This window comes from Palaemon carinicauda, chromosome 24, assembly GCF_036898095.1.
Source record: "Palaemon carinicauda isolate YSFRI2023 chromosome 24, ASM3689809v2, whole genome shotgun sequence".
NCBI classification, from domain to species: domain Eukaryota; kingdom Metazoa; phylum Arthropoda; class Malacostraca; order Decapoda; family Palaemonidae; genus Palaemon; species Palaemon carinicauda.
This window is the reverse complement of record NC_090748.1, coordinates 4,026,095-4,038,061: the sequence shown is the minus strand read 5'-3', so window position 1 is coordinate 4,038,061 and position 11,967 is coordinate 4,026,095. Positions and strand designations below refer to the sequence as shown.

Here is an 11,967-nt window from a genome sequence, read left to right as displayed (position 1 = left end):
AGAGAGAGAGAGAGAGAGAGAGAGAGTATCCATTCTAGGAAATATTTACATTATCTACCAAACAACAAAGTTGCTACAAGCATCTCTTCTATAGACACATGGAAACACTACTTACACACCTTTCGTTTCTAAACACCAGGAACCAAATGGATAAAAACCAAGGACTAAATGAGACTGTCAAGCACCTACCCAGATGATGAGGATCACCAAAAAAAAAAAAAAAAAAAAAAAAAAAAAAGCATAAAAATCTACAAGAGAAGCAAGACCAACGGGCAGGACCGCAAAGCAGCTTTGATTTCAAGTCTTAAGAAACTGCCCAAATCCACTAAATAAAAATATTAATTAAGCCTAATTGCCTTTTAGTTATTTCATAAAAAATTAATGGATGAATTCAAGGACCTAATGTCCGTAAAAAAAAAAAATATCTAACGACTGAATATTGGGAGATTAACCGAATTCTGAATCCCTTCCTTCACTCCATTCTTTCCGACAATCTCGCAACGTCCATACAAAAATTGTTGGATCAAATACTGTCAGTTAATAACTTTACTCTTTCCTGTGGACCCTATCATGAACATCAACAAAACCCCAGCCCGTGGAAGCAATGCAAGAGAATACTAAAATCATCATCTTTCCCACCCTTATCCCTACAATAAGGGGTCGGTTGCCTGATGCACCCCTCTCCAATTCTCTACCATCAAACTTCTTCTCTCCATGTCATCCTTCACCTTATCTTGCCATCTAATTCTCTGCCTCTGTCTTGATCTTCTACCCCTAAGAGGTTTCTCCCAAGCCCTCCTCATTCCCACTCCACCATCCATTCTCAACACATGTCCACACCATCTCAGTCGTGACACTCATATCACCTCCAGTAACCTTTACGACGCCTGCCATTCCTAATCATTTATCAATCTTTCAAGAAATGCAAGAGACTACCATAATAACAGCCCGTAATTCAGAAGACGTTTAGGGAATAAATCAATGGATAACTTTGGGTTTTTTTTTCTCCTGTTTAAACCTCTGCAGAAAAAATATTTACGACATTTTGATCCAATTCAGAACATCCAATCTAATCAAAACGTGAACTTGAAGATTAACATCAGAGAGGATCTATGCCATGTATAATGTATACAGTTGTATTCTTCCAGCAACTGAGGTAGATTAAATTAGCAATATGGATCTATATATGGAGAGTTTAGCTCTGTGGATAATCGCCAATAAATGTTTGGCCTTAAGGTCAATTACTACGTCGTCCTTAAATGGCACTTTTTAAAATACATTGAAACATTAGATTTCTATTGCCTAATTGTAGACCGACTGCATTGAAACTATATTTGCTATAAACAAACCAAGCTTTTCCAATTTAGTTTATAAAGTAAACTGATACACTCATTTCAAGATTCTACAGTTTGTACATCCGTAATAGTGCATCGACTTGCACTTAGTACATCTAGCTCCATATATTTGAAGTGAACAGTTGCTGAAATTCTTGGAGTGATTATTGGCCACTACCAAGGCACTTTGCTGACATTACTGCTATGAAACTCAGCATAGGGTTCAGTATCAGCTAAGTAGGAAATGCATATTGACAATATACTACATTAACCTACTAGTATCCCAAAAGCTATCTAACCCAAAATCATTCAGGCAGCCACACCTTAACAGAAAGGATCTGTCAGAGCGGGAGAACCAAGCCAAAAGTAACAGGGTTTCAGGTTATTCTGGAAGGTGAACAGATCACACAGGACTTATGACATTGGATGAACAATCAGACTAGGGCGCGGTGCAAAAACCTAGTTGTATCCTATAGAGGAGAGTGTGTATCATACATGTCTCGTACAGGGTAGTAAAAGGATAAACAGTCCGACTGAACGTCAAACTGACCATGGCTGCTAGTTTTACTGGAAAATCATGGAACTATGATTGGACCAAATGTTGTCATGTCAAGACATTGAAAAGATCTAAAGTCCCCCCCCCCCCCCCCCCAATCCCCATGCTGCCAGAAGTGGGAGTCATGAATATATGAACTTGAACTTGGCAGAGCATATTCCTGTTTCACACACTCAATGAACTGCGAATCAAGGTAAGAACCTGCAAGACTTGATGAAGGTGATATAGAAGATACATCATGAGAGTTCAGGCTCCTATTTAACAACACAAAGTTAAGCACAGCTGAAAAAAGATCAACCTCTGTAGGAGCAGTGATGAAGGCAGCAGAAGTAAGATCCCTTGAGAGGATCCAGAAGCTAAAATTAAAGAATATTTCTTCTGCGAGAACAGAGGGAGGAGCTTAGAGAAGCAATGACAATACAAGTGAACAAGCGAATAAATTAATGTGAAGAAACACTCTGTGATAAGAAACTCATTGCCAAACTAAGTGCAGGAGATGTCATAGCACAAGAACTGAAATAACACCCTACCTGCTTGGTGGTATTATGTAACCGAAAATGAGCCTCCATAAGGAAGCATATCCAATTGCATTCTTTGAACTAGTCACCTACATTAGTGAAATGGAAAAAAAGCCAGTGACAGTAGAGACCCACTCATTTTCAAGCTTGCCAACTTACCATGCTTTACAAGCACAGGCTGAAACAGCTTGATATTGAATCGCCAGATGTTTATTCTACTTGACTTAAGGACCAGTTGCTTTTTCACATTCCAAGCTGCAAGCTCATTGCATAACACGAGATGTTCTGCTTGCTTTTGTAAATGATGTAGGCTCAATCACCTCACATGCATCCAAGTACCGTGATCCATCTAGTGAAAGCTGCTAGAAAATAAGACAAGACATACTCTATCATAAGTCAAATTTGGCAGCACCTTTCACAACACAAACCTAACAGCGGGTTGTACCACCATCACTGCTGCGATTTGTATGCATGACTGAACATGGTACAGGCATCAAGTCCCAAATATGGCATGGAGCATAAAAAAACTGACATTTCTATATAACAACTCCTACTGTACAACTACTTAGCGCAACACAAGAAAGGAGTGGATGTCCACAGGCATTCCAAGGATCGCGGAACATCTTTTGCAGTCTACAAATATCAGCAGGTCTACGAGAAGCAGTTGTTGCACAGTATGTTGAAGGAGTAATCTGTCCCCTAGTTTTGAGAAAGCAGTTGTCCACAACTGCAGCAGGGGACAGCACAGCTCATAAGTACAAGTGTGTCCATTTTCCAACACCCAAGAACTGAAATTACTGGTGATGAACGCAAGTCTCTCAAACTGGAGTCTGAAATGAATGTTTAGAAAGTTCCCGGAACTTCCAGAAACATATACCAATATTCTACCGGCATAAATCATGCAAAACCACATCCTTCTCCATTAGTAAGCTAATCCCCCTATTGTAGCGAGCTGTTGGGAACTGATAAAGTGTTCCTGAGGAAAGGCTGGGAAGGAAGATGCAAGTTCTTACCATTAGCATTCCCCTGCCCGCGCATCATTACTCTCTAGCTGCGTATGTGAGTGGTAGCAGCTAAAGGACCAGTGGCAATGCTTTGAAAATTGTACTGCAGAACTTACAAAATGAAAAATGGACAATCTAGGGGCCATCTTGAAAATAGCTAAATCTTGAAAAATATATATCACTTTTGCTTAAAAAACAATCTTGAAAAATACGTTACTCTGCTTTATAAACATGAAAATCTACTTCAGTGGGCTTGAAAACAAAGGAATCCATATCTAAATCGTGCAAATTGGACAACTATAAAAAGTTCTAGGCAAAACATCAATTTCTGCTGACTAATTTGGCAGCCGTATTAAAAATGGCAGCCATCCTGGATTTTCAGTTGGCCAACCAGACAGATTCTTCTTATTAGCATCTCTTCAGAAACTAGTGTGTCAAATTTTATGCTTGGTATCATTATTTGTGCAAATCCTCTCAAAAATTGTTGTTATCTCTAGTACTGTAGAGCTCGCTCGCACCACAAAAAGCCAGCGTGAAAAAAAAAGGAGGATGAATAAGTGTATCCACACAATTTGAATTTCCGATACCAATAGAATTTTTCAAAGAATTACATCATCTTGAACTTTAATAATGAAGCAAGTGTTTATAAAACTGTATGAGAAATACATGTTAATCAGCGCCACATTAAACCACCATGTCTATGATATCCTTTTACCACTAGAAAGTTATGGGGTCTTTTGAATGGCCAGGCATTGAATCCTTCTCTGGTTACGGTTCACTTTCCCTTTGCCTACACAAACATCGAATAGTCTGGCCTATTCTTTACAGATTTTTCTCTGTCCTCATACACATGACAACACTGAGATTACCAAACAATTCTTCTTCCCCAAAGGGGTTAACTACTGCTCTGTAATTGTTCAGTGGCTACTTTCCTCTTGGTAAAGGTAGAGGCAATTCTTTAGCTATGGCACGCAGTTCTTCTAAGAGTAGGACACTCCAAAATAAGACCATTGTTCTCTAGTCTTGGGTAGTGCCATAAAAAAGGTGTCAGGTTACAGTTCCAGTTTCATCCGAATAGATGCTCACCAGAACGTCTGCCGGGCACGCCCAACACTTCACTGTGGTGCCCTACCACAGCCGTGGCCTCCTCATTCAACAGCTTAAACTAACGGTCCCAGGCTGGGATCGATCTACTGCCATGTGAATGCCAGGCAAACACGTTACCACTGTACTAGCCAGGAGCCTAACATTAGGATTAAGGGGAAGGAAATAGTTTCTTCCAGGTACAAAACATTCCCCGTGCTCATCTCGTAATAAAAATAAAAAGAAATGTATGTTGATGAATATTCTCATCTCGGAAGGAATAAACATCGGGGGAATATAAAGTCTTTGCTCAAATGGGGACTTCAGACATATCTTAACGAGACAAGAAACCGCGTTTCATTTCCATAAAGAAAATAACGAACACCCGGCTCCTAAAAACCGACCCAGCCCCCACCCCAAGCCCCGGCTCACGGGAAAATATGTGAAATCTATAACATATTCCTTTCTAGTTGTCTGTCCTCCCGACGGCGTGTGCCGGTGCTGCAGTGGTGTCTGTTGCTAGGGACGCCAGCTGCGGCTTTATTTTTCCGTCTCTAAAGCTGAGGAACACAATATTAACAGCGGAATTCACTTCCCTTTTCTTGGCACAGCCTCGTTTTTTATCAACTGCGGTGAAGTGCCTTAAGACTCCACATACACGATTGGTATCATTATTATTATTATTATTATTATTATTATTATGTTCTAAGCTACAACCTTAGTTGGAAAAGCAGGGTGCTATAAGCCTCAGAAGGACTCCAACAGGGAAAATAGTCAGTGAGGAAAGGAAATCAGTAAACATAGAATAATGTGCCTGAGTCAAGGGAAATCGGTTGCTAAGCTACAACCCTACTTGGAAAAGCAGGATGCTATAAGCCCCAGAAGGACAATAACAGGGAAAATAGTCCAGTGAGGAAAGGAAATCAGTAAACATAGAATAATGTGCCTGAGTCAAGGGAAATCGGTTGCTAAGCTACAACCCTAGTTGGAAAAGCAGGATGCTATAAGCCTCAAAAGGACTCCAACAGGGAAAATAGTCCAGTGAGGAAAGGAAATCAGTAAACATAGAATAATGTGCCTGAGTCAAGGGAAATCGGTTGCTAAGCTACAACCCTAGTTGGAAAAGCAGGATGCTATAAGCCCCGTAAGGACTCCAACAGGGAAAATAGTCCAGTGAGGAAAGGAAATAAGGAAACAGATAAAATAGTGTGCCTGAGACAAAGGAACTCGACTTCCATGCAAAGATAATCAAGAGAATAATTATCGATTCCACTAATGTTACAACTACAGCAAACCGATAATCTTCAAGGGTCTACAATAAAGTCTCTCAATTATCAAAGTAAAAATAAAAATTCCTATATAATAAAGGGCAAGAGAGAGAGAGAGAGAGAGAGAGAGAGAGAGAGAGAGAGAGAGAGAGAGAGCGCTGTAGCTTTTCATGGTCAACACCCAGGTTGCAACACACTCTCTTCTGCACCTACATATTTTCGCCTCCCTTGCAATAATGCAACGCGTTTTCTACCTCGTTTGAGAGAGAGAGAGAGAGAGAGAGAGAGAGAGAGAGAGAGAGAGAGAGACTTTGGATGAATCAAAGACTTAAAGACTTTAGTCCGTCCGCCGAGGCTCCATTTGCTCTTGGGAAAACTTAGCTTAAACGTTCACAGAGAGAGAGAGAGAGAGAGAGAGAGAGAGAGAGAGAGAGAGAGAGAGAGAGAGAGGCTCCCCCAGGGCTTTAAAGGTACTGGACTATTGTGTTATTACGTAACTTTGCAAATACACAGGCTAACAATATCCAGCTTCTTTATTTAGGAAACTATTAATACACAGCTTGAATTTGATTCAAAATAATTTCCGAACTGACGCAATAATTAAAAATACACTTCTCAAATCCAAAAATCAATGAAAAAAAAATTATATACTTATTTCTGGAACAACTTATAATAATAGTTTTCCCATCCATATATATATCTTTTGGTATTATTATTATTATTATTATTATTACTTGCTAAGCTACAACCCTAGTTGGAAAAGCAGGATGATATAAGCCCAGGGGCTCCAACAGAAATAATAGTCCAGTGAGGAAAGGAAAAAAGGAAAAAATACATTTCAAGAACAGTAACATTAAAATAAATGTTTCATATATAATCTATAAAAACTTTAAAAAACCAGAGGGAGAGAAATCAGATAGAATAGTGTGCCCGAGTGTACCCTCAAGCAAGAGATCTCTAACCCAAGACAGTGGAAGACCATGGTACAGAGGCCATGGCACTACCCAAGATGCCACATTCAAGCCCTGTATAAGTACACCAAAACAGAACAGGTTTCCTAAAGCTAATATCGTCCAAAATACTCTGCTGGAACATTACCATTGCCCTATCAAGCAGGACAATGCCCTAGAGAGTGACCATATAAACGTATGATCAACGCTCAAGACACCCTCTCGATCCCAGCTAGGACTAAGGAGCGCCAGGCTATGGCTGCTGATGACTCAGCAGATAGACCTACAAGCTACAACAAACCCCAAATTCTTAGCTCACATGTATGGTGAGGTTGCATCGACCAAAGAAACTAACGAGTTTGAGTAGGGCCCCGAAGCCCAGTCTGGCGTTCGCCAGTCAGGGACGTTACCACAATCTATGTGAACTCCAAGCAAAATATTAATCATTGAAATACCGAAATAATTATGCATAAAGAAAAAAAAATTATCAGAAAAGAGAAAAACTACTTCAAACTAAGACACTAACAAAATAACCAATAAAATGTATACATTAATTGCATTAAAACTCTTAAAGGGAATATTTCATAACTAAGAATTGGAGGGAAACCAAAATTACTTAAAAAGAAAAAAAAAGAAATGTCCGACACACAGAAAGACAGAGCAAGAAATGTCCCTTATTGGTAAAACACATGCGTACATATACAAGAACACCTTTTGACTACACTGCGCACCAGAATTCATTTCAGTTCTGATAAAAACTTTGTTAATCTAAATAACTTGAGGTGATCAACTTAATATGTTTATAATTTATTGAAAATGGAATGATGCAGTGACTGGGAATAACTGAATTATAGTTCGAAGCTCACTGATGGGGAACTCCTTTGTGTCTACAGTTCACGAAATGTTCAAGAAATTCTCTAAAGAAATTAAAGATTAAAAAGATATAAATTGAACTACTATGAATTTGGAACAGAGCGCAGTCAATACTGTTCATAGATCGTCTTTTCCACGAACAGACGTAAAAAGAAAAATAAACCAATGAAAGAAATGAAAAGAGAATTCAGAAACCAGAAACTAAAAGTCTCATTTCCGTTTCCTTCTCTGGCCACTACAGCATCTGCAAAAGAAAGGTAAAAAAGGAGACCGGTAGCCTAGACCCCTGGTACTTACGCGCTGTCCGTCGAAGCGTTGAAGGAAGAATCCGGAGAATTGTAATCCTCCAATTGGTCGGAACCATTGTTGGAAATGGTGGAAGGCAGACCCGAGGAGAGAGGAGTGTTGGAGGTACTGTTGGTGTGGGATGTTTGGAGATTCGAAGAGCTGTTGGTGTGGTTAGCCACCACCACACCAGCCACGCTTCCCGGGTCGGAGCGCCTCTGTTCCTTGTTGCTGCTGCCGCCTACACTTCCACTTCCTTTCTCTCCTGAAAAAGGTGCAAAAGAAAACATATTTTAATAATTCTTCACATATTTTATGTAATTGTTAATCTAAAATTTGTATTGTTTCTCTTATCTTTACTTCAGGTAGTACTGATGATGACATTTGAAATGTTGAAACGTTTTTCAATAAATATGTATTCATAAATTTTATAATTATTATTATTATTACTAGCCAAGCCAAAATCCTAGTTGGAAATGCAGGATGCTATAAGGCCCAAGGGCTCCAACAAGGAAAAAGAGTCCAGTGAGGAAGGGAAATAAAGATATGAATACAAATATGAAAATATTAGAACATTAAAACAATAAAATAAGAAAAAATACACAGCTTTTTCATCATATAAAACAGCAACAAATGCAAGTTTCTAGTCCATTGCAGGACAATGGCCTCAGACATGTTTATCCTCGTGTCTGGGGTTTGGTCAGTTTTAATTACCATGCTGGCAACTGCGGATTGGTGATGGTGGGAAACTTCAAGTCTGATAGCTCACAGCAAACCAAGATATGAGTGACCATCTCCAGCACAGGTAGCTGATGTGGGAGTGCCTCATTGTTGTATAAATCTGTGTGCGTTCGTGTGTTTACTGTACCATACAAAAGGTAAAGAAACCTTGTTCAATAACTCAGTTCTATGAAGAAGTATGACGAAACTAGTTAGGACTTAATCTTATATTTCATATTTTCACTTTTACTGTAGTTCTTTTGCATCTGAGCATCACGTCTCCCTGTCAGTTTTACGATATATATATATATATATATATATATATATGAGCTAATCACAGTCATGTTGTTACTAATTGGGATGAGTGAGTGTCAACAGATTTTTCTTCTTTGTTAGAGAAGACGGTTACGATATGGCACTATGGAAAAATGTCGTTATCGGCGTGGCTTGGGCACTCAAAAATGTTCGTTAAAAGTTAGCGTCCCCAAAATCTCTCCCTATTGGTTGTCATGAGACTTTCGGGTCAAAACAACCAATCATTGATCAGGCATCGCGATGCCCATCTATGGGCGATGGGGAAAACGGCCTAGAGCGGCAGTCTGGTTTTGGTAGAGCTACAGAGAGGTCACAGGTGCCAGCATGCGTGCCGAACGAGTACCATTTTTCTGAGGGCTTTTTCTTAGTAACGTAACGTAATCATAAATAAAGGGGCGCCCTTGTAAACTTAAGATAATACAGCATGTATAAAACGATCAACTCGGCTATCATTTGTGCATGATCCTCCCCCTCTAATTGTGTTAACAAGAAATGGATTTTCTCTATCTTTGTTTCCCCCTAAGATGTGAAGTGTGAACCCCCTTAATACGACCTAGATCGGGTCATATATATATATATATATATATATATATACATATATATATATATATATATATATATATACATATATATATATATACATACATATATATATATATATATATATTACTTGCTAAGCTACAGCCCTAGTTGGAAAAGCAGGATGCTATAAGCCCAGGGGCTCCAACAGGGAAAATAGCCCAGTGAGAAAAGGAAAGAAGGAAAAATAAAATACAGTATTCTAAGAACAGTAACCTTAAAATAGATATTTCCTATATAAACTATAAAACCTTTAAGAAAACAAGAGGAAGAGAATAGGACAGAATAGTGTGCCTGAGTGTACCCTCAAGCAAGAGAACTCTAACCCAAGACAGTGGAAAACCATGGTACAGAGGCTATGTCACTACCCTAGACTTAGAGAACAATGGTTTGATTCTGGAGTGGTGTTCTCCTAGAAGAGCCGCTTACCATAGTTAAAGAGTCTCTTCTACCCTTACCAGCAAGAAGAAAGTGGCCACTGAACAATTACATTGCAGTAGTTAACAATTGGGCGAAGAAAAATTGTTTGGTAATCTCATTGTTGTCAGGTGTATGAGGACAGAGGAGAATCTGTAAAGAATAGATCAGACTATTCGGCGTATGTGTAGGCAAAGGGAAAATGAACTGTAACCAGAGAGAAAGATCCAATGTAGTGTAGTAGTTAACCCCTTGGGGGAAGAAGAATTGTTTGGTAATCTCATTGTTGTCAGTTGTATGAGGACAGAGGAGAATCTGTAAAGAATAGGCCAGACTATTCGGTGTATGTGTAGGCAAAGGGAAAATGAACCGTGACCAGAGAGAAGGATCCAATGTAGTGTAGTAGTTAACCCCTTGGGAGAAGAAGAATTGTTTGGTAATCTCATTGTTGTCAGTTGTATGAGGACAGAGGAGAATCTGTAAAGAATAGGCCAGACTATTCGGTGTATGTGTAGGCAAAGGGAAAATGAACCGTGACCAGAGAGAAGGATCCAATGTAGTGTAGTAGTTAACCCCTTGGGAGAAGAAGAATTGTTTGGTAATCTCATTGTTGTCAGGTGTATGAGGACAGAGTAGAATCTGTAAAGAATAGGCCAGACTATTCGGCCTATGTGTAGGCAAAAGGGAAAATGAACCGTAACCAGAGAGAAAGATCCAATGTAGTACTATCTGGCCAGTCAAAGGACTCACTATACTGCATACACACAATACGTCATCTCAGTAGAATTGGTTGAAGTCAATATTGCTCAATAGAGATTACCACAAGAACAAGACTGATGTGAAATATAAGTAGCCCTTTAAGAAGACCAAAGGCCGACACGCAAACACAGTATAAAAAGAGAGAGAGAGAGAGAGAGAGAGAGAGAGAGAGAGAGAGAGAGAGAGCTTGAGGGGAGCCCAAAGCCCAAGTGATCCTATTATATAATATTTGATTTCCCCTCACAGAGATTTTCCGAAAGGGAAGCGTAATGGCCATAATCAACAAAATGAAAAAGGGAGTCATGGGACAAGCCCCCAACAGAGGACTCAATCAAGGGGACCTACCAAAGTCACATTTAATGCGAAATCTTAAGTGAATACCTTAAAAAAAAAAAAAAAAAGGCAAACATCAGTAAATTGAATATTGGTGTTTAAGGAGACTTTTGTCGTCAGAAGAACAGACGGGGATGTCCTAAAGTCATATTTAATACAAAATCATAAGTCAATATCTCTCATAAACCGCAAAGTAAATGGAATATTGGTGTTTAAGGAGACACTTCAGAGGAATGAAATTTCCATTTACGTAAGACGTCGATTAATACTTTGATGTAATCAGCAAAAAGGATTCAACTTTGAAAGTAGGTTTGCAAATCAAATAAAAGATGTTTACTAAACGTCTCGAACGATTAATCAAATCACGTCTTACGTTGTGTTAAATATATTGTTTTATCTTTTCTTTCCAACTTCAGAATCCTTGTATTCTCGTTTTCTTTATCTAGTTTGTCTTTAGTACAAAAAAGTACTTTGCCTTTTTTCATAATCCTTGGTTTTCAACTCTCTTGGAAAATAAAAAGATCTCAAACGTAACATTAAATAACTTGAATAATTATTTCTTTAATACCTGTAAATACTGTGCTGGCATTTGAGACCATTTCATAGTATTTAGCCCTTCTTGAATTAGTTAACGAAGTTAACGAGTAATGGTAAGAATTTTTACCAAGCAGTATCTGCCTAACCCTCCAAGGAAGCAGTTCTCTTGACTAAAGGAAAATGGATAAACTCAACCTTCGTTAGAAACTTGCCAACTGATGTGTGATCATTACTAATGAACTCTTTTTACTTGAAGGACTTTTATTGCTGTGAAATAATGAAGTGCTAAGTACCACCAGTTTCACCAAAGTGCAATGGAGAGACGAGGGCATGATTCTCCAAGGGAGTGAGTTTTCAGAGGAACCTTATAATGGATTGTGTAGCAGCATGGGAGAGAGGCCAAGACAGGGATTCCATTTCCCTACCATAGTCTTTG

At 39.0% G+C, this 11,967-nt stretch overlaps 1 protein-coding gene across 7 annotated transcripts in view; it reads right to left on the bottom strand.

Moving 5' to 3' along the window:
- Positions 1 to 11,967, bottom strand: part of LOC137618047 (uncharacterized) — a 590,306-nt gene that overhangs the window by 110,144 nt on the left and 468,195 nt on the right. For all 7 annotated transcript variants that reach the window (XM_068347975.1, XM_068347979.1, XM_068347981.1 and 4 more), the window contains one exon: positions 7,884 to 8,136. In XM_068347975.1, the coding sequence (XP_068204076.1) occupies positions 7,884 to 8,136 (253 nt within the window). The remainder of the gene's footprint in view (positions 1 to 7,883; positions 8,137 to 11,967) is intronic.